Source organism: Schistocerca cancellata, chromosome 6 (assembly GCF_023864275.1).
Source record: "Schistocerca cancellata isolate TAMUIC-IGC-003103 chromosome 6, iqSchCanc2.1, whole genome shotgun sequence".
Lineage (NCBI taxonomy): Eukaryota > Metazoa > Arthropoda > Insecta > Orthoptera > Acrididae > Schistocerca > Schistocerca cancellata.
The window spans coordinates 42,806,956-42,827,289 of NC_064631.1; the positions used below are offsets into that span (position 1 = coordinate 42,806,956).

Below are 20,334 nucleotides of genomic sequence, written 5' to 3' on the forward strand. Positions count from 1 at the left end.
TCCCGTCGTGTTCGAGGTCTTCCAGTCTCCCAGCATCACCATGATACCCGCTAACGAGCCTGTTTCGCCAAGTCGCCGGTGAATTGCTGTAAACGTGTGCTGGGTACCGATCCTCATACAACAGCCGAGCTTCATACGCATTACCGTCGGCTAGTCCATAAGCAAAAACCATATCTCGTTGTTCTTCAAACGAATACTGTGCCGCCATGTGTGACTAAATCGCAGGTGACGTGTAGCGTTCGTGTGCTCCGAAAAGAAACATACGTGTGGATGCCTCTGACGTGAGGTGGAGACAAACAGCAAGACCTATTGGACACGTGTGCATATCACATTGGGGTAGTGACGGGGCGAGAGTCGTTTGTATGTGGTAGACTTGGCCACTGTTTCTATGTTTCGATACAGTGTATCGATACCTGGAACTGTTTCAGTGTTTCGGAACGGCTATGGTTCACTGTTTCGAAACAGTGGTGTTTCATTCCGCCCCTGTCTCGGATCTCGAGCCAGACACAGAAACTGTATCGTTGTTTCAAAATAAGACTGTTTCAGTCCACCTGCGCCTGCAACGGACTAATTGTATCGAAACAGTGATGTTTCATTCCGCTCTGTGTCGGACGAGATTCGGGCTCGGCACAGGTACTGAAACACAACATACCACTTCATGAAACACTTTCAAGGGTGTCGAAATCTTTTGATAAGCAATAGCATGAGGCTTAAGATATCCCAAAATAAAGCTTCGTTTCTAGCTGACTGTCCTATTCCGAAATGGCGTAACATCTGCTTTATAAACACTAACCAAACAATAAAACAACGCATACTCTTCGCATTCAAAATAATAAGTATGTGAAAATCATTCAGTTAAATTACACTTTTTTTTATAACATACGCTTCTCTGTTCATGTACAGTAATCATATTAAGAAACGCATGTAAGACTACAACATCTTAAATAAAAAAAGGCGTAGAGTGACAGTTATTAGACATGTACATAAATTTGATGCAGGTATAATTGCAAGCAATCTGTTTGACATTTCACTGATAGTGTAATGGTGAACGGGAAGCATCGTAAATTTATAGTAACGGTTCGAAAGTCCTTGAAACACAAAATTTTTTTCTGTTATATTTTGTTATTTATTCGAATTATTTGGCGTTATTTGTGAGTCTATAGTCACTGTGTCTATTATCCACAATGATTCCCTTTGTGTGCATGGAAATTAGCAGGATGGGTATATTAGCGATACTAATGGAATGTGGGAATCCCAGTAGCATATCTGTTGTTTCTGCAGTTTGCTCCCACCTCCAGTTCCGTTCCTGGTGGTTCTTATGTCTTCAGCTAAGGCTTTCCTCAGCCAATTGAAAAGTATGAAAGTCACATGACACAAAAGCAGCGCATTTGCTGCAGGAAATACGAAATTGCCAATACGCCTAAGTGATAGTTTCATACTTTCTGCGTTATGATTAGAGCTCTCGCACCTCATTTGTGTTTATATGGACATACTTATACAGTAGACATTCAAGATGATAAAATGTGTAGGTTTATTAGATTACAAAACACAAACTGTTTCACTGTTTCGAAACACCGTATCGAAACATTACATTGTACTGTTTCATTTGTTTCGAAACATTTACGTGTTTCAGTTTACCCATCTCTAGTATGTGGGAACCGACAACCATAGCGCTGCCCGTCAACCGACGAACGGCAACAGGGCAATCCAACGGCCAACCGGAGCGCGTGGCGCCAAGTTTCCGTAGTTTGAAAATGGTGCTTTGTAGACCTACAACACATTAGTAATTTTTGGTGCTACTGGCATCAGTTATCTAGGGTCAAAATTTCGTGACACAATTTTTCTGCACCCTGTATGAGCTCTGTAGTTTTTTTGTGTGTGTGTGTGTGTGTGTGTGTGTGTGTGTTCATGAGGATTGGATATGTTTCCGCCGACTGACGTGTTGTCCACGTGTGCAGAGCGCAACGTGTGCCGGACGGACGCGTGCTACCGGCAGGCGCAGCGCATGGCGGCCATGATGAACCACACGGCGCCGCCGTGCCGGGGCTTCTACGTCGCGGCCTGCGGCGGCCTGCAGAGCGACCCCCTGCTGCAGCAGTACGACCCGCAGAAGGAGGCCTTCCGGAGGATCGCAGGTGAGTGGCCCGTCTAGCCCACGGCGGACACTTCTCGCCAGGTTAAAAGTGCGTGTCACGCAGGGATTCGAACCTGGGACCTTTCCTTTCCATGTTGAGTGCTCTACCGACTGAGCTATCCGAGCACGGGGTGCTGCCGGAACTCATAGCTTTACTTCCACCAGCACCTCATCTCCTATCTTCTAGACTTCCGCGAAAAGGCGAAGGTCCGAGATTCGAGTCTCGGTTCAGCACATTTAATGTGCCACGAAGTTTCAGATAAGTGCATACTGTGCTCCGTAGTGAAAATTCACTCTGGACCTTACAGCTAACTTACAGGGTGATTCAGATAAATCACAACCGCACATATTCATGATGTTTGTTTTGAAAGTAGTGATGACTTCTCTGCGTTGTTGATTTTTTTCCTTGAATAATCAGTCTTCTGACTGGTTCGATGCGACCTGCCACAAATACCTCTTCTGTGCCAACCTCTTCATCTCAGAGTAGCACTTGCAACCTATGTCCTTAATTATTTGCTGGCTGTATTCCAATCACGTTCGTATCTACTGCTTTTAGCCTCTACAGCTCTCTCTGGTACCGTGGAACTTATTCCCTGACGTCGTAACGGATCTCCTATCATCCTGTCCCTTCTTCTTGTCAGTGTTTTCCATATGTAGTAGAGCGTCGATTATTCGAAGTAATTGAGGGACATGGGTGTTTGGAAAACTGGTTTGTTCGGATAATCGAACTGTACATGTTTATTTGCCAAAAAGAAGTACTGTACAGTGAATTTATTCACAAAAATGGGCATCTCTTTTAGTATTACAAAGTAACATACAAAGGCAACTTCAGTAGCTTCATAGTTTTACAGCTTGTTGATCCATCACTCGAATCAAGCATTGCTATAAAATTTGCTATGCTCGTCTTTTGTTTTTTTATATCCGTAATTGTCGAGTTCCCCACCTTGTACTCATTGCATAAAGTGGTTGCAGATTCACCTTCTTCTTACCTTTTGATAATCTCCTACTTGTACCTCATAGAAAGGTCAACACGTTTACGTTTAAGCATTTTGTATCGTCAAGTTCACTTCTTCACGCAGCAGCACACAAGTGGTCGTAACAGAGAACTGAAAGTGACTGCACCGTGAGAAGCTCTTCTTGGGGGCGCGCAGTCCTTCAAACTGCGCGGAGCGGCACGACTCAACTCTAAGCTGGCGCAGCTGTTGCTGTGAACAGCTTTGATGCTGCCGCTTCTTCTACTGCCAGTGCCGAGCCGACAGAAGTGTGCTGATTGTTGAAACACAGCGACGGGCGGCTTGGCCGGTCAGCAGCGCCTTGTGAAGGCCCCATTAGAAGCAATGTTCCGCCAGCGGTGGCCCAGTGCGGCGACTACTGTGGGAAACTTGGTTTGGGAGTGTGGGGGATGATGGACGGTAGGGTGGCAGAGTAACAGGTGCGAGCGAGTGCACAGTTCGGTTAAGCGGTCGCTCGGTTGACCGACGTTCGGATAATCGACGCTCTACTGTATTCCTCTCCTCACCTCACCGATTCTCCTCAGATCTTCCTCATTCGTTATCTTATCAGTCCACATAATTTATCAACATTCGTCTGTAGCACCTCATCTCAAATTATTCGATTCTCTTCTGTTCCGGTTTTCCCACAGTCCATGTTTCACTACCATATAATGCTGTGCACCAGACGTACATTCTCAGAAATTGCTTCCTCAAATTAAGGCCTATGTTTGATACTAGTAGACTTCTCTTGGCCAGGAATGCCCTTTTTGCCAGTACTATCCTGTTTTTCATGTCCATCTTTCTCTGTCCGTCACTGGTTATTTTGTTGCCTAGGTAGCAGAATTCCTTAACATCATCTACTTCATGATCAGCAATCATTATGTTAAATATCTGGGTGTCCTGATTTCTGCTACTTCTAATTACTTTCGTCTTTCTTCGATTTCCTCTCAGTTCGTCTACTGTACTCAGACTGTTCATTACATTCGGCAGATCTTGCAATTCTTCTTTACTTGCACTGAGGATAGCAATCTCATCAGCAAGTTTTATCATTGATATCCTTTCACCTACAATTTTAATTCCACTCTTGAACCTTTCTTTTATTTCCACAACCCCTTCTTCGATGTATAGATTGAACAGTAGAGACGAAGGGCTACATCCCTGAGTTACACACTTTCTAATCCCAGCACTTCGTCCTTGGTTTTGCATGTGCACTCCTGGAAATTGAAATAAGAACACCGTGAATTCATTGTCCCAGGAAGGGGAAACTTTATTGACACATTCCTGGGGTCAGATACATCACATGATCACACTGACAGAACCACAGGCACATAGACACAGGCAACAGAGCATGCACAATGTCGGCACTAGTACAGTGTATATCCACCTTTCGCAGCAATGCAGGCTGCTATTCTCCCATGGAGACGATCGTAGAGCTGCTCGATGTAGTCCTGTGGAACGGCTTGCCATGCCATTTCCACCTGGCGCCTCAGTTGGACCAGCGTTCGTGCTGGACGTGCAGACCGTGTGAGACGACGCTTCATCCAGTCCCAAACATGCTCAATGGGGGACAGATCCGGAGATCTTGCTGGCCAGGGTAGTTGACTTACACCTTCTAGAGCACGTTGGGTGGCACGGGATACATGCGGACGTGCATTGTCCTGTTGGAACAGCAAGTTCCCTTGCCGGTCTAGGAATGGTAGAACGATGGGTTCGATGACGGTTTGGATGTACCGTGCACTATTCATTGTCCCCTCGACGATCACCAGTGGTGTACAGCCAGTGTAGGAGATCGCTCCCCACACCATGATGCCGGGTGTTGGCCCTGTGTGCCTCGGTCGTATGCAGTCCTGATTGTGGCGCTCACCTGCACGGCGCCAAACACGCATACGACCATCATTGGCACCAAGGCAGAAGCGACTCTCATCGCTGAAGACGACACGTCTCCATTCGTCCCTCCATTCACGCCTGTCGCGACACCACTGGAGGCGGGCTGCACGATGTTGGGGCGTGAGCGGAAGACGGCCTAACGGTGTGCGGGACCGTAGTCCAGCTTCATGGAGACGGTTGCGAATGGTCCTCGCCGATAGCCCAGGAGCAACAGTGTCCCTAATTTGCTGGGAAGTGGCGGTGCGGTCCCCTACGGCACTGCGTAGGATCCTACGGTCTTGGCGTGCATCCGTGCGTCGCTGCGGTCCGGTCCCAGGTCGACGGGCACGTGCACCTTCCGCCGACCACTGGCGACAACATCGATGTACTGTGGAGACCTCACGCCCCACGTGTTGAGCAATTCGGCGGTACGTCCACCCGGCCTCCCGCATGCCCACTATACGCCCTCGCTCAAAGTCCGTCAACTGCACATACGGTTCACGTCCACGCTGTCGCGGCATGCTACCAGTGTTAAAGACTGCGATGGAGCTCCGTATGCCACGGCAAACTGGCTGACACTGACAGCGGCGGTGCACAAATGCTGCGCAGCTAGCGCCATTCGACGGCCAACACCGCGGTTCCTGGTGTGTCCGCTATGCCGTGCGTGTGATCGTTGCTTGTACAGCCCTCACGCAGTGTCCGGAGCAAGTATGGTGGGTCTGACACACCGGTGTCAATGTGTTCTTTTTTCCATTTCCAGGAGTGTATTATACATTACCTTTCTCTCCCTATAGTTTACCACTATTTTTCTCAGATTTTCGAAATCTTGCACCATTTGACTTTATCGAACGCTTTTTCCTGGCGTACAAATCCTGTGAACGTGCCTTGATTTTTCTCTAGCCTTGCTTCCATTGTCGACCGCGAGGTCCGAAATTCCCCTCTGTATTACCCATCTTGTGGCTTTACTTTTCCTAAAGTGAAGCTGATCATCGTTCATAGCGTTGTCTTTCGGAAACGCTGTGAAGTAATGCATCATTCCTCCACGAAACACACACACACACACACACCCTGGTATCGCTGGTGTTAGGGGGCGGCTACTCAGCCCACCACGATGCTCACACAAGGACAAAGGGTCGCATCGTTGGAACTTACTTCGTGGGAAAATCTTACAAGCGGTGCGTTGAGAGGTTCCTCGAGAAATTCCCCGATGTTCCCATTTCAGGAAACAAGGTTTCACGACAATGTCAAACATTTCCACGAAACAGATAGTGTTTATGAAATGTCTCGAAGCCGTCGGCCTGACGTGTTAGCATCGGAATTCACGGAGTGTATTCAGCAGCCTGCTGCGATCTCCCAGTAAATCACTTCAACGGTTGTCTCGACAGCTCGGAGTTTGTTATTCATCCTGCCACAGAGCCAGTAAACGTCTGCCATTGCCGCCAAATCCAGTTCGAGTAGTTTAAGAAGTGCGTCCTTTGGACTCAGGAAAGTGTGTCACCTATTGTCACTGGTTTAACAGATTCACTCTTACGTTTATCAGTAATGAAGCATGATTCCATTTGAATGGATATCTCAAAAGCCAGAACGCTTGCATTTGGACTGCCAATAATGCTCGAGCGTTGTATAAGAACCAACTTCACCCACCAAAAATTGATGTACGGTGTGCCATATCTAGGCAGCGAATTGATGGACCACTATGCTGTTAGTTCTACATCTACATCTACATCTACATGTATACTCCGCAAGCCACCCAACGGTGTGTGGCGGAGGGCACTTTACGTGCCACTGTCATTATCTCCCTTTCCTGTTCCAGTCGCGTATGGTTCGCGGGAAGAACGACTGTCTGAAAGCCTCTGTGCGCGCTCTAATCTCTCTAATTTTACATTCGTGATCTCCTCGGGAGGTATAAGTAGGGGGAAGCAATATATTCGATACCTCATCCAGAAACGCACCCTCTCGAAACCTGGCAAGCAAGCTACACCGCGATGCAGAGCGCCTCTCTTGCAGAGTCTGCCACTTGAGTTTGTTAAACATCTCCGTAACGCTATCACGGTTACCAAATAACCCTGTGACGAAACGCGCCGCTCTTCTTTGGATCTTCTCTATCTCCTCCGTCAACCCGATCTGGTACGGATCCCACACTGATGAGCAATACTCAAGTATAGGTCGAACGAGTGTTTTGTAAGCCACCTCCTTTGTTGATGGACTACATTTTCTAAGGACTCTCCCAATAAATCTCAACCTGGTACCCGCCTTACCAACAATTAATTTTATATGATCATTCCACTTCAAATCGTTCCGCACGCATACTCCCAGATATTTTACAGAAGTAACTGCTACCAGTGTTTGTTCCGCTATCATATAATCATACAATAAAGGATCCTTCTTTCTATGTATTCGCAATAGATTACATTTGTCTATGTTAAGGGTCAGTTGCCACTCCCTGCACCAAGTGCCTATCCGCTGCAGATCTTCCTGCATTTCGCTACAATTTTCTAATGCTGCAACTTCTCTGTATACTACAGCATCATCCGCGAAAAGCCGCATGGAACTTCCGACACTATCTACTAGGTCATTTACATATATTGTGAAAAGCAATGGTCCCATAACACTCCCCTGTGGCACGCCAGAGGTTACTTTAATGTCTGTAGAGGTCTCTCCGTTGATAACAACATGCTGTGTTCTGTTTGCTAAAAACTCTTCAATCCAGCCACACAGCTGGTCTGATATTCCGTAGGCTCTTACTTTGTTTATCAGGCGACAGTGCGGAACTGTATCGAACGCCTTCCGGAAGTCAAGAAAAATAGCATCTACCTGGGAGCCTGTATCTAATATTTTCTGGGTCTCATGAACAAATAAAGCGAGTTGGGTTTCACACGATCGCTGTTTCCGGAATCCATGTTGATTCCTACATAGTAGATTCTGATTTTCCAAAAACGACATGATACTCGAGCAAAACACATGTTCTAAAATTCTACAACAGATCGACGTCAGAGATATAGGTCTATAGTTTTGCGCATCTGCTCGACGCCCCTTCTTGAAGACTGGGACTACCTGTGCTCTTTTCCAATCATTTGGAACCTTCTGTTCCTCTAGAGACTTGCGGTACACGGCTGTTAGAAGGGGGGCAAGTTCTTTCGCGTACTCTGTGTAGAATCGAATTGGTATCCCGTCAGGTCCAGTGGACTTTCCTCTGTTGAGTGATTCCAGTTGCTTTTCTATTCCTTGGACACTTATTTCGATGTCAGCCATTTTTTCGTTGGTGCGAGGATTTAGAGAAGGAACTGCAGTGCGGTCTTCCTCTGTGAAACAGCTTTGGAAAAAGGTGTTTAGTATTTCAGCTTTACGCTTGTCATCCTCTGTTTCAATGCCATCATCATCCCGGAGGGTCTGGACATGATGTTTCGAGCCACTTACTGATTTAACGTAAGACCAGAACTTCCTAGGATTTTCTGTCAAGTCGGTACCTAGTATTTTACTTTCGAATTCACTGAACGCTTCACGCATAGCCCTCCTTACGCTAACTTTGACGTCGTTTAGCTTCTGTTTGTCTGAGAGGTTTTGGCTGCGTTTAAACTTGGAGTGAAGCTCTCTTTGCTTTCGCAGTAGTTTCCTAACTTTGTTGTTGTACCACGGTGGGTTTTTCCCGTCCCTCACAGTTTTACTCGGCACGTACCTGTCTAAAACGCATTCATAAAACAATTAACAGCCATGCTTGAAGTGAATGAACGTTACTGATGGTTTGAAGAAAGCGGTGCAACGAGTCACATCTCCAATGAAACGATGACGATGCTCCTTGAGTTCTTCGATAATCCATCTGTCACTCCCAAGCTCATCAGACCTGACTTCTCCAAATTTCTTTTTGTTGGACCATCTTAAGGAGAAGCTGTACTGCAATAATCCAAGAACGCTGGGGTTTTGAAACATTAACATTATCGGAGCTGTAGGGGAAGTCACAGTCGAAGTACTGGGAGATATCCACAAACGTGTGGGTGAAATTGTTAATCATACAATGCGTGACCATTATTGAAGGGCCGGCCGGAGTGGCCTTGCGGTTCTAGGCGCTACAGTCTGGAGCCGAGCGACCGCTACGGTCGCAGGTTCGAGTCCTGCCTCGGGCATGGTTTGTGTGTGATGTCCTTAGATTAGTTAGGTTTAATTAGTTCTAAGTTCTAGGCGACTGGTGACCTCAGAAATTAAGTCGCACAGTGCTCAGAGCCATTTGAACCGTTATTGAAGGTCTAAATGCAAGTGTTCTGGCTGCCAACGTATCCATTTAAGTGGAACTGTGCTTCATTACCGATAAACGTAAGAATGAATCCGTTAAACCAATGACAATACGCTACACAAAATAGAGGACAATTTGAGCGTCTTTTATAGAGGTATTTAAATTCATTCAATGATGTTCATAAAGAATATGGGCATAGATGTTTTAGCTCTGACTTATCTCATTCACCCTGTAATAGTAAACATTTTCTCCACTTAACATGTGTGTGACGATTATCTACATATACGTGTATGCCATACTGCAGGTGCTCATTGTACACACATCAAAAAAAGTTTGCATCACCTCGGTTCCGATAGTTACGGAACCTGTATACAAAACTGGAATAGATATCAGCATAAACATCATTTCCGCTCTTGTTATTGCTCATAAAAACCACACATTGCATGTTGTACCACCATACAGCGAGACTTTCAGAGATGGTGGTCCAGATTGCTGTGCACATCGGCACCTCTAATGCCCAGTAGCACGTCCTCTTGCGTTGATGCATGCCTATATTCGTCGTGGCATACTATCCAGAAGTTCATCAAGGCACTGTTGGTCCAGTTTGTCCCACTCCTCAACGGCTCTTCGGCGTAGATCGCTCGGAGTGATTGGTGGGTCACGCCGTCCATGATCAGCCCTTTTCAATCTATCCCAGGCATGTTCGATAGGATTCATGTCTGGAGAACATGCTGGCCACAGTCGACACATGTTCTATCTAGGAAACATCTGGTGATCTTGCTGGCCACAGGAATACTTCAATATCACACAGACATGTGCCACATGTGGAAGAGAATTGTCGTGTTGACATAAACGCACCACGATAGTGCAGCGCGAGAGGTAACACATGACGCAGGATGTTCGTTGCTTACCGTTGTGCCGTCAGTTCCCTCAGCTGCTACCAATCCCCCATGGCTGCTGACACTATAACGACCGCATTAAAACCATTGTACCTCTCCAAAACATTGGAAGAGTGGGACATCTCTACAGGCCGCCGCCACACTCGCCAGTTAAGATCTTCCTTGGTACTGCAAAACCGTGACTCATCGCCGAATGCTGTTCGACGTCATTCACCAGCAATCCATGCCTCCCGGTCACAACACTTCAGATGCAGCCGTTTCTGTTGCGGTGTTAAAGGCAGCCCACGCAACGGATGGTAATTCCATTGTCCGTCTGCTGGTAGCCTCCAGTCAGTGGTGCATGGAGAGGATTACTTGTTTTTCGGACGATACATGCAGACGTGAAGGGGTTATGATGTGCTTGGTGCACAGTATGACGACGGGTGTGCTTGCCTCACTTTCCCGTACAGTCCCCACGTCGCTCCACTGTCACAGCCAAATGCCTCACAAATCCGTATACTGCACGATTCGACCAGTCGGGCAAAAGGAGGCCCACAATGAGGCCCTTCTCCAGTTGTGTCACGTGATGACAAGGCTGTCTCGCATGAATACACAACATCTTCGTGTCCTTCACAGTGATCAAACAGCATCTGACATTGTTCACGTCCCTTATATATTCTATTAGGTCCGCCTTCGTAGCAGATTTAGCAATGTTGCCAAACGTGTTCCGTACTAATTTAGATCAACGCTGAACTTCGGTCGTTCGATCAAAGTTTAGTGATAAACAACACAATTCCTGCAACAAGTTCATTTTCTGAAATAAGATTAAAATTAATCTCCAATCAGTTAACTTCATACAGTAGGCCCCAAATACTGCAGACAATTTTGTTATTTGGACTGTAAATTGACTGACGATAGCCGAAGTAGAAACGAAAAGAAATGTAGGCTGGCAATGGCAAAAAAGAAGCGTTTCTGAAAAACTGAACTTTATTAACACCGAATTTAGATTTAAGTATTACAAACTCTTTTCGGGAAATATTTTTCCGAAATATAGTCTCATTTGCAAGTGAAACTTGTACGAGAAACAGTACGGATAAGCGGAGAACAGAATCGTTTGAAAAGCGGTGCTATAAAAATGCTGAAGATTATGCGTGTATATTGCGTAATTACTGGAGAGGGACTGTACCGAACTGGAGAGAAAAGGGCTTCGTGGCACAACCTGACGAAAAGAAGAGACATGTTGATAGGAGGCATTATGAGGCATAAAGAATTATTTATTTTGCTAATCGAGGCAAGTATGTGTGTGGGAGGGGGAGAGGGCTAAGGGGGAAGGGAGACCGGTGGGGTAGTAAAAATTATAGGGGAATGCCAAGCCTTCACCACAGAAAGCCGGTGCAAGTACTAAGGGTATTCCAGCAGCAGTAGTCAATATGTGTCCCGGCAGCAATAATCAGTATTCAGGGATATGAAAGGAAGGATCGTCTGAAGCAGAAAATCTTATATGGACGTTGTAATGGTACTTGAATTACGTAACCATTATGGTACCTCACGTGAACCTCTCGATACCAGTAATATTCTACTGTATTTCTGTTAACTACTTAACATATTTCTGAGACAACATTCAGATTTAATTTCACTTTTGATACATCGATATGTTTATACTGCAATGATATTATTCATTTGTATATTCTGTCTTTTGTCGCTATGATCTTTGACGTACTTGTAACTCTGATTTTTGGCCGCCTAAGCGATAGTTAGTTAGTTGTTGAGTTGTTCGAGAGTCGGATCTTAAAAAAGTCAAGTCTTGGACGTCATGTTGGAAACATGAATTTTGTAGTTGGCTTATAAAATGTGAGGAAGATGTTTTCAAGTATGTTTTGTATTATGAAGTGATGTTTGTGTGTCACGTGATATTGCAATTAAAAGGAAGTGTAACTTAAATTCGGATTATTTTTTTTACATCATCATTGTCCAGTAAAAGTGTAATCTTCAAGAATGGTTTGTGAAGCGCATCTACAGAACTTTTGAATGTAGCAGAATGAAACCTAGGCCTCTTTGCATCCGAGCTTGGAATCATAACCACCTAGATTTTCAACGATTGGTTCAAATGGCTCTGAGCACTATGGGACATAACAGCTATGGTCATCACTCCCCTAGAACTTAGAACTACTTAAACCTAACTAACCTAAGGACATCACACAACACCCAGTCATCACGAGGCATTTTCAACGGTTGAGCCATGTTTTCACGACGAGACCAGCGTGGGAAAAACAAAAAGATGAGTGCCTAGTTTTTTTATTATTACATGAAATGACTTTATTAACTGTGCTCTAATGACACCTGCCACATAATATGACTGTTGTTGCCCGATAATGCAGTATTTAGCAGCGTGAGCAACACCACAATCGTTATTTAAATTCTGACCTTTGTTGTGGTAGGGTTGTTAGAACGTACACCCTATTCCGAATGGTTTCCGAGACAGAACACATTTTATGTACATTGCCGTTTCTTTTCTGTATTATTCAGTACACTGTCAGGTTTACATTTGTACACATGCGCAACAGTTAGTAAACACTATAACGTACGTCCTACAAAATATCAAGTGAAAAATACGTATTTTTAACATGTTCTCCTCTAAGTATTATCGCAGACGTCGCGTCACAGCTGCAGTACAGTTCATAATAAATGTTCGAATGTCCTATCCCACCGCCAACTTCAATGCATTTGTTGACTCTTCGGAGAATATCTTGTGTTGCTGGTCTGAGTGCCTCTGCACGTTCCCTAATGAGAGAAGCAGTACCCACGATGTTGTCCATCAACAAAGGAGGTGGCTTACAAAACACTCGTTCGACCTATACTTGAGTATTGCTCATCAGTGTGGGATCCGTACCAGATCGGGTTGACGGAGGAGATAGAGAAGATTCAAAGAAGAGCGGCGCGTTTCGTCACAGGGTTATTTGGTAACCGTGATAGCGTTACGGAGATGTTTAACAAACTCAAGTGGCAGACTCTGCAAGAGAGGCGCTCTGCATCGCGGTGTAGCTTGCTCGCCAGGTTTCGAGAGGGTGCGTTTCTGGATGAGGTATCGAATATATTGCTTCCCCCTACTTATACCTCCCGAGGAGATCAGGAATGTAAAATTAGAGAGATTAGAGCGCGCACAGAGGCCTTCAGACAGTCGTTCTTCCCGTGAACCATACGCGACTGGAACAGGAAAGGGAGGTAATGACAGTGGCACGTAAAGTGCCCTCCGCCACACACCGTTGGGTGGCTTGCGGAGTATAAATGTAGATGTAGATGTAGACGATGCGACCAAGCAGTTCATGTGGCGTATTCGCCTTTCGTTTGTGCACCTCAGACTTCACCGAACTCCACAAACAAAAATCTAGTGACGGTAGGCCTGGCGGTCTTGGTGACCAGTTAACTGTACTACCACGACCATTCCAGCGATAAGGTAGGTGCAGTTGAGATGTTTCTTCACTCGTCTGGTAATATGAGGATGATGGAAGGGGAAGGGGAAGGGGGGAGGAGGCGGGGACAGTACACCACAGCCCGCGTGGCCAAAGGAACGTCCTCAAGGTGATCAACAAACCACTTTTCCAAATGAGGGTAAGTCTGTCCCGTCATTCGCTCTTCTAAAATGACTGGAGCTATCAACATGTTACCGATCACGCTGCGTGGAACACTGATCGAAAAATTAGCTTGGAAATTGGTTGCCACTGTAGCGTGCAGATTTTCCTGACACCTTCGATGAATATTACGCACAATGTTGATTCCATTCCATGTAAACGTGGCTTCATCAGCGAATAATACTAAGGAACCAATGATGATTGTCATTTAACCAGTAGCAAAATTAAAGTTGTGTGCCATTGTTCCCAATGTGAAGACTGTGAAGTTACTGTGTGTGAAATGTGTCAAGTTCTCCGCAGGTAACGATCGCCGTACACGTGTTCGTGAGACATTGATAAGCGCAGAAAGTCGCCGTGTGCTGGTGGTGGAACTATGTTGTACCATTTCGGAAATGTGCTGCTCTTCCTGCACGTTCAGAAGAAGAATAAGAACTTGAAAGAATGCGACTTCACGCAGTATGCTGAAAACTCTGGTAAACGCTCTACGTCCAGGAATTAGATGTGTCTGAAAGCGTGGGCGGTATTCTTAGACAGCAGTAGGAGCACTATCATGGCAGAATCCGTAGGCACAAATCGTGTCTGCACATTCGTCATAACTGCAGGTGGGTGGCGTTTTAGCCAGCGCGTGTACAAACCCAGTTACGCTCTCAGTAAAAAAAAAAAAAAAAAAAAAAAAAAAAAAAAAAAAAAAAAAAAAAAAAAAAAAAAAAAAAAAAAAGAAATTCAAATGTGTGAAATCTTACGGGACTTAACTGTTAAGGTCATCAGTCCCTAAGCTTACACGCTACTTAACCTAAATTATCCTAAGGACAAACACACACACCCATGCCCGAGGGAGGACTCGAACCTCCGCCGGGACCAGTCGTACAGACTGCAGCGCCAAGACCGCTCGGCTAATCCCGCGCGTTCAATTGGCTAGTTTAGCGGCAGAAAGATATATCAGGGCAGAGAAGTAGAAAGCAACGAGGTAGACTGGGCTAGAACACAAACCGTCAAAGAGGCTGGGTGAGGAACACTTACGTGCGCGCCAGTAGCCGAAAACCAAACGTACATTAAATGTATTGTATCACGGAAACCATTTGACTTAGGACAGATGTCCATTAGAAGGTTTTTTGCTTCAAATGAGCGTTCGTGACATATCCCTGGACACTGACCACCCCTCCTGGCACATCCTGTATGCATGTTGTACAGATACGATGACGCTTGCACAGCATAGACTAGCATGGAGAGCTGCAGAAAACCAGTCGTAGTAGTAATGAAGACCACAATAACGACAATCACATTACTTGTTCATAGTTTTTGCCGTAATCCTAGTTAAGATTTATTCCGACTTTCGTTCACACTGGACTACTCTCGCCAGCAGATATACTGACATTGACAGCTCCCACTGTCTTGCCCCTTTTGCAAAGCAATGTGCCTGCCATTTCCTAAGAGGGACTTTTTTGATCGCGAAACTGTCACCTATTTAATTAAAAAGTTCGTAACTCCGGCTATAGCTAAAATTAAGAATAGATTTTTGATATACACTCCTGGAAATTGATATAAGAACACCGTGAATTCATTGTCCCAGGAAGGGGAAACTTTATTGACACATTCCTGGGGTCAGATACATCACATGATCACACTGACAGAACCACAGGCACATAGACACAGGCAACAGAGCATGCACAATGTCGGCACTAGTACAGTGTATATCCACCTTTCGCAGCAATGCAGGCTGCTATTCTCCCATGGAGACGATCGTAGAGATGCTGGATGTAGTCCTGTGGAACGGCTTGCCATGCCATTTCCACCTGGCGCCTCAGTTGGGCCAGCGTTCGTGCTGGACGTGCAGACCGCGTGAGACGACGCTTCATCCAGTCCCAAACATGCTCAATGGGGGACAGATCCGGAGATCTTGCTGGCCAGGGTAGTTGACTTACACCTTCTAGAGCACGTTGGGTGGCACGGGATACATGCGGACGTGCATTGTCCTGTTGGAACAGCAAGTTCCCTTGCCGGTCTAGGAATGGTAGAACGGTGGGTTCGATGACGGTTTGGATGTACCGTGCACTATTCAGTGTCCCCTCGACGATCACCAGTGGTGTACGGCCAGTGTAGGAGATCGCTCCTCACACCATGATGCCGGGTGTTGGCCCTGTGTGCCTCGGTCGTATGCAGTCCTGATTGTGGCGCTCACCTGCACGGCGCCAAACACGCATACGACCATCATTGGCACCAAGGCAGAAGCGACTGTCATCGCTGAAGACGACACGTCTCCATTCGTCCCTCCATTCACGCCTGTCGCGACACCACTGGAGGCGGGCTGCACGATGTTGGGGCGTGAGCGGAAGACGGCCTAACGGTGTGCGGGACCGTAGCCCAGCTTCATGGAGACGGTTGCGAATGGTCCTCGCCGATACCCCAGGAGCAACAGTGTCCCTAATTTGCTGGGAAGTGGCGGTGCGGTCCCCTACGGCACTGCGTAGGATCCTACGGTCTTGGCGTGCATCCGTGCGTCGCTGCGGTCCGGTCCCAGGTCGACGGGCACGTGCACCTTCCGCCGACCACTGGCGACAACATCGATGTACTGTGGAGACCTCACGCCCCACGTGTTGAGCAATTCGGCGGTACGTCCACCCGGCCTCCCGCATGCCCACTATACGCCCTCGCTCAAAGTCCGTCAACTGCACATACGGTTCACGTCCACGCTGTCGCGGCATGCTACGAGTGTTAAAAGACTGCGATGGCGCTCCGTATGCCACGGCAAACTGGCTGACACTGACGGCGGCGGTGCACAAATGCTGCGCAGCTAGCGCCATTCGACGGCCAACACCGCGGTTCCTGGTGTGTCCGCTGTGCCGTGCGTGTGATCATTGCTTGTACAGCCCTCTCGCAGTGTCCGGAGCAAGTATGGTGGGTCTGACACACCGGTGTCAATGTGTTCTTTTTTCCATTTCCAGGAGTGTAATTAGAGACACGATAGAGATCTGCACTGTCCAGTCACATTAATGTGACAACCACGTGTCGACAGCCAGAACAAACACTTGTCTCAGCGCAGACCGCTGCGAGACATGCAGGAGGTTCTGCGAGGTACAGACAAGGATGTGGACCCATATTGACTCCAGTGCGATGGCCGCCTGCGCTGGGTTTCTCGGTTGACCCATCACCCGTACAGCCCGATCGCGGCGGTCCCACGGATTTTCGATTGGGTTTACATCTGGGGAGTCTCGTGGCCAGGGTAGTGGTGCAGACTCACCCTGGTGCTCTTCCAATCTCCCACGTACACTGCGAGGTGTGTGAGACGTTGCGTTGTCCTGCTGGTAGACACCGTCTTGCCGAGGATACGTGCACACTTGTACTGATCCATTGTACCTTCCAGAATGACGAGATCACCCAGGGAATGCCATGAAGACATCCCCTAGATCAGTGGTTCCCAACAGGTGGTCCGCGGCTCCCCAGGGGTCTGCGAGCTATGCCAGAGGGGTCCGCAAGATGCTATTAGAATAAAAAAATATATTTCGTATGATATTTTTTGTTTTGGCCGCTTCCTGCATGAGCTGAGCTTTAGCGAACGCCAACTTCTGCGTCTGGCGTCTTCCTAGAGCCAACTGACACTCCCACACTCTAGCGCACAACTAGAATTACATAGAGGCAAATAGTTCTGCTGTATGCCGTTAGACTGCGCGCGCTGCTTCTTTGCAGCTGACAACTGACAGTCACTTTACACAGAAACTAGCATTTCAGACGACAATCGGTCATTGTTAACTTATTGCCAGTGCTATCACAGACCGTGTTGTTTACATATTCAATATTCTCTATTAAAACAGTAGTGTTTGTAAGGTGTTGTTTTTCGCGGAAGCTACAGTTCGCGTAGTTAAAAATGGACCGTTGGTTAAAAAGTGGTTCGTTAAAACGAGAAAGGCCTACAGATGCATAGGAAGATAATGCATTTGATGTTCAAGCAAGTAAGTCAGTGACTCTCGAACCAAAGTTGTCAGTGTCCATTGAACCTAAATCGTCGGTGTCCCTTGAACCTAACCCTTCCAAGATCAATGTTAAGCTTACTGGAAAAATTAGAAACTATAACTATGATTACTTGGAAATCGGTTTTACGTTCACTGGACCTGAGCAACAGCCTAAACCTCAATGTGTAATTTGCTATGAATATGTCAATGTTTTTTCTAAGTACCAAAAATAGAAAACGAGAAAAAGACTCTTAATTTTGCTTTTTTAGGTACTTGATACTGTGATATGACAAGGTACCAATCATGCTCTATGAGGGGTTCCTCGAGAAAATTTTGTTGGGAACCCCTGCCCTAGACCATAACGCTCCCTCCTCCCTCCTGGCTCCTACCGAAGATTGTCACAGGATGTTTGCTTTTAGACTACCAGACCGACGGTGGATAAAACGTGATTCACCTGAAAGGTCATCTGTCGTCATTCAATGGACGTCTAGCCGCGTTTATTTTTTTATTTTTTTTAGTCGTCAGTCTTCTGACTGATTTGATGTGGCCCGCCAAGAATTGCTCTCCTGTGCCAACCTCTTCATCTCAGAGTAGCAGTGCAACCTACGTCCTCAATTATTTGCTGGATGTATTCCAAGCCTGTCTTCCTGTAACGTTTCTGCCCTCTACAGCTCCCTCTATTACCGTGGAGGTCAGTCCCTGATGTGTTAACAGATGTCCTATCATCCTGTCCCTTATCCTTGTCAGTGTTTTCCGCATATTCCTTTCCTCTCAGATTCTGCGCAGACCCTCCTCACCTTACCAGTCCACCTACTTTTCAACATTCGTCTGTAACACCACATCTCAAATGCTTCGCAGTATTGGAGTGCAAATTACAGCCTTCGTCGCCAATGAACAGCAGTCAGAAAGGTCCATACTGTGAATAGTCGTTGAGGAGACTCTGTTTGTAGCCTCTCGGTTCATCGAGGCCGTCAGTTGCCCAACAGTTGCATGTCTGTTCGTCCGCACACATATCTGCAGCCTTCGCTCACCCCTGTCACGTATGCCCCGTGGTGCACCACGGTTGCCGCGGTGTCGGTTTCGGATAGCGACACGGAACACGAACAGTTTACAAACTTAGCCGTTTCGGAAATTTCTACACCCTTGGCCCGAGCCACTAACCATACCGTTTGGAGTCACAAAAATCTTTTCGTTTCCGCATTTCTACAACTACTACACTACTTCCCGCTTCCCCCCGACACGCTTTATATACCATCCGCTGCTAGTGGTTTTGGCTCGCTTCCGTCGAACATAGTCGGTGGTCACATTGGCTATGGAAATGAGCGCTTGGCGTCATTGGCCGGGAACCCCCTTGCGGGGCAGGTCCGGCCGCCTTGGTGCAGGCATTATTACATTCGGCGCCACATTTGGCGACCTACGCTCCGGATGGGGATGAAATGATGATGAAGACAGCACAATACCCAGTCCCTGAGCGGAGATAATCCCCGACCCAGCCGGGAATCGAACCCGGGCCCGTAGGACGGCAATCCGTCACGCTGACCACTCAGATATCGGGGCGGACTATGGTCACATTAATGTGATTGGGCCGTGTATATGATACATAACTTTCGGAATTTTAACTTTTTTTTTTGGAAATAGAGACTTTAAAATTCGTATTTGTTACAAATTGAATATTGACGAAGTTGCAAAATAAACGCCGTCTACCGAAGCTAATAAACAGCAAATGGAGTGCGATATGAAACGTTGAAAAGATCCTTTGTCGACTCATGGTATTTTTGGTAACCAAAGACAAAAAAATGTACTTCGACGAGTTCAATACTTTTCGTAATATGACGTGATGATTCGGAAACTGTTACCCGTGCGAGAAAATTTCATATGTTTAACGTAATTCCGATACTAATTAATAATGAGAAGTGCTTGTTGACATATTTAAAGACGCTATAGAGATATATAGAGTATGTGAAGTTTATTTATTTATTTATTTATTTATTTATTAAGCATAAATTTCATCGATCCTAGACATGGGATATGGTTTCCTCTACATTAATACATAGTTTTAAATATATGGTACATTATAGTGAAATTAATTCAAAATAATGAAGCGGTGCAGTATTATACACTACAATAATAGTAGATCTTGAAATACAGGGTGTAACAGAATGACGTTTTAAAAATTTAGGAGTTTGTAGAGGACGAAATTTTCAATGTTCTGATGTAAGGAACCTGTAACCGGAAACGTGAAATAAAGTTTCTACAGCTACCATTGAGTTGTTGAAAATGGATGCATTACCTGTGCGAGAAGTTACCAGGTGAGGTTCTCAGTAAACATTTTGGCTGAAATTCTTGAAGGTCGCCTCACTGGACCACACATCATCTTAACTGATCGTTTGACTGGTGCGTAGTGTTTGAACTTTCTGGACAATGCCTTGGTGAATCTTGTTTGAACTTTCTGGGCAATGCTTTGGTGAATCTCCGGAGGACGTTTCATTGCAGCTGCTCACAAGTTTGTTGTTTCAGAACGATGGTGCTCCAACGTAAGTTGATTACTGGGACACTACATACGGGGGTTCGATAAATACATGGGAACACCGCGAGAAATGCATGCTTGAACAGAAGTGAAGACGCTACCCAAACCTGCAAGTTGCGCTGTTGTATTTGAC

The 20,334-nt window shown here is 46.2% G+C and overlaps 1 protein-coding gene across 1 annotated transcript in view; it reads left to right on the forward strand.

Annotated features, from left to right (window-relative positions):
• The window catches only part of LOC126191206 (uncharacterized), a 307,035-nt gene that overhangs the window by 102,487 nt on the left and 184,214 nt on the right, over positions 1-20,334 (forward strand). Inside the window, exon 3 of the mRNA XM_049932000.1 lies at positions 1,959-2,135. Within this exon, the coding sequence (XP_049787957.1) occupies positions 1,959-2,135 (177 nt within the window). The remainder of the gene's footprint in view (positions 1-1,958; positions 2,136-20,334) is intronic.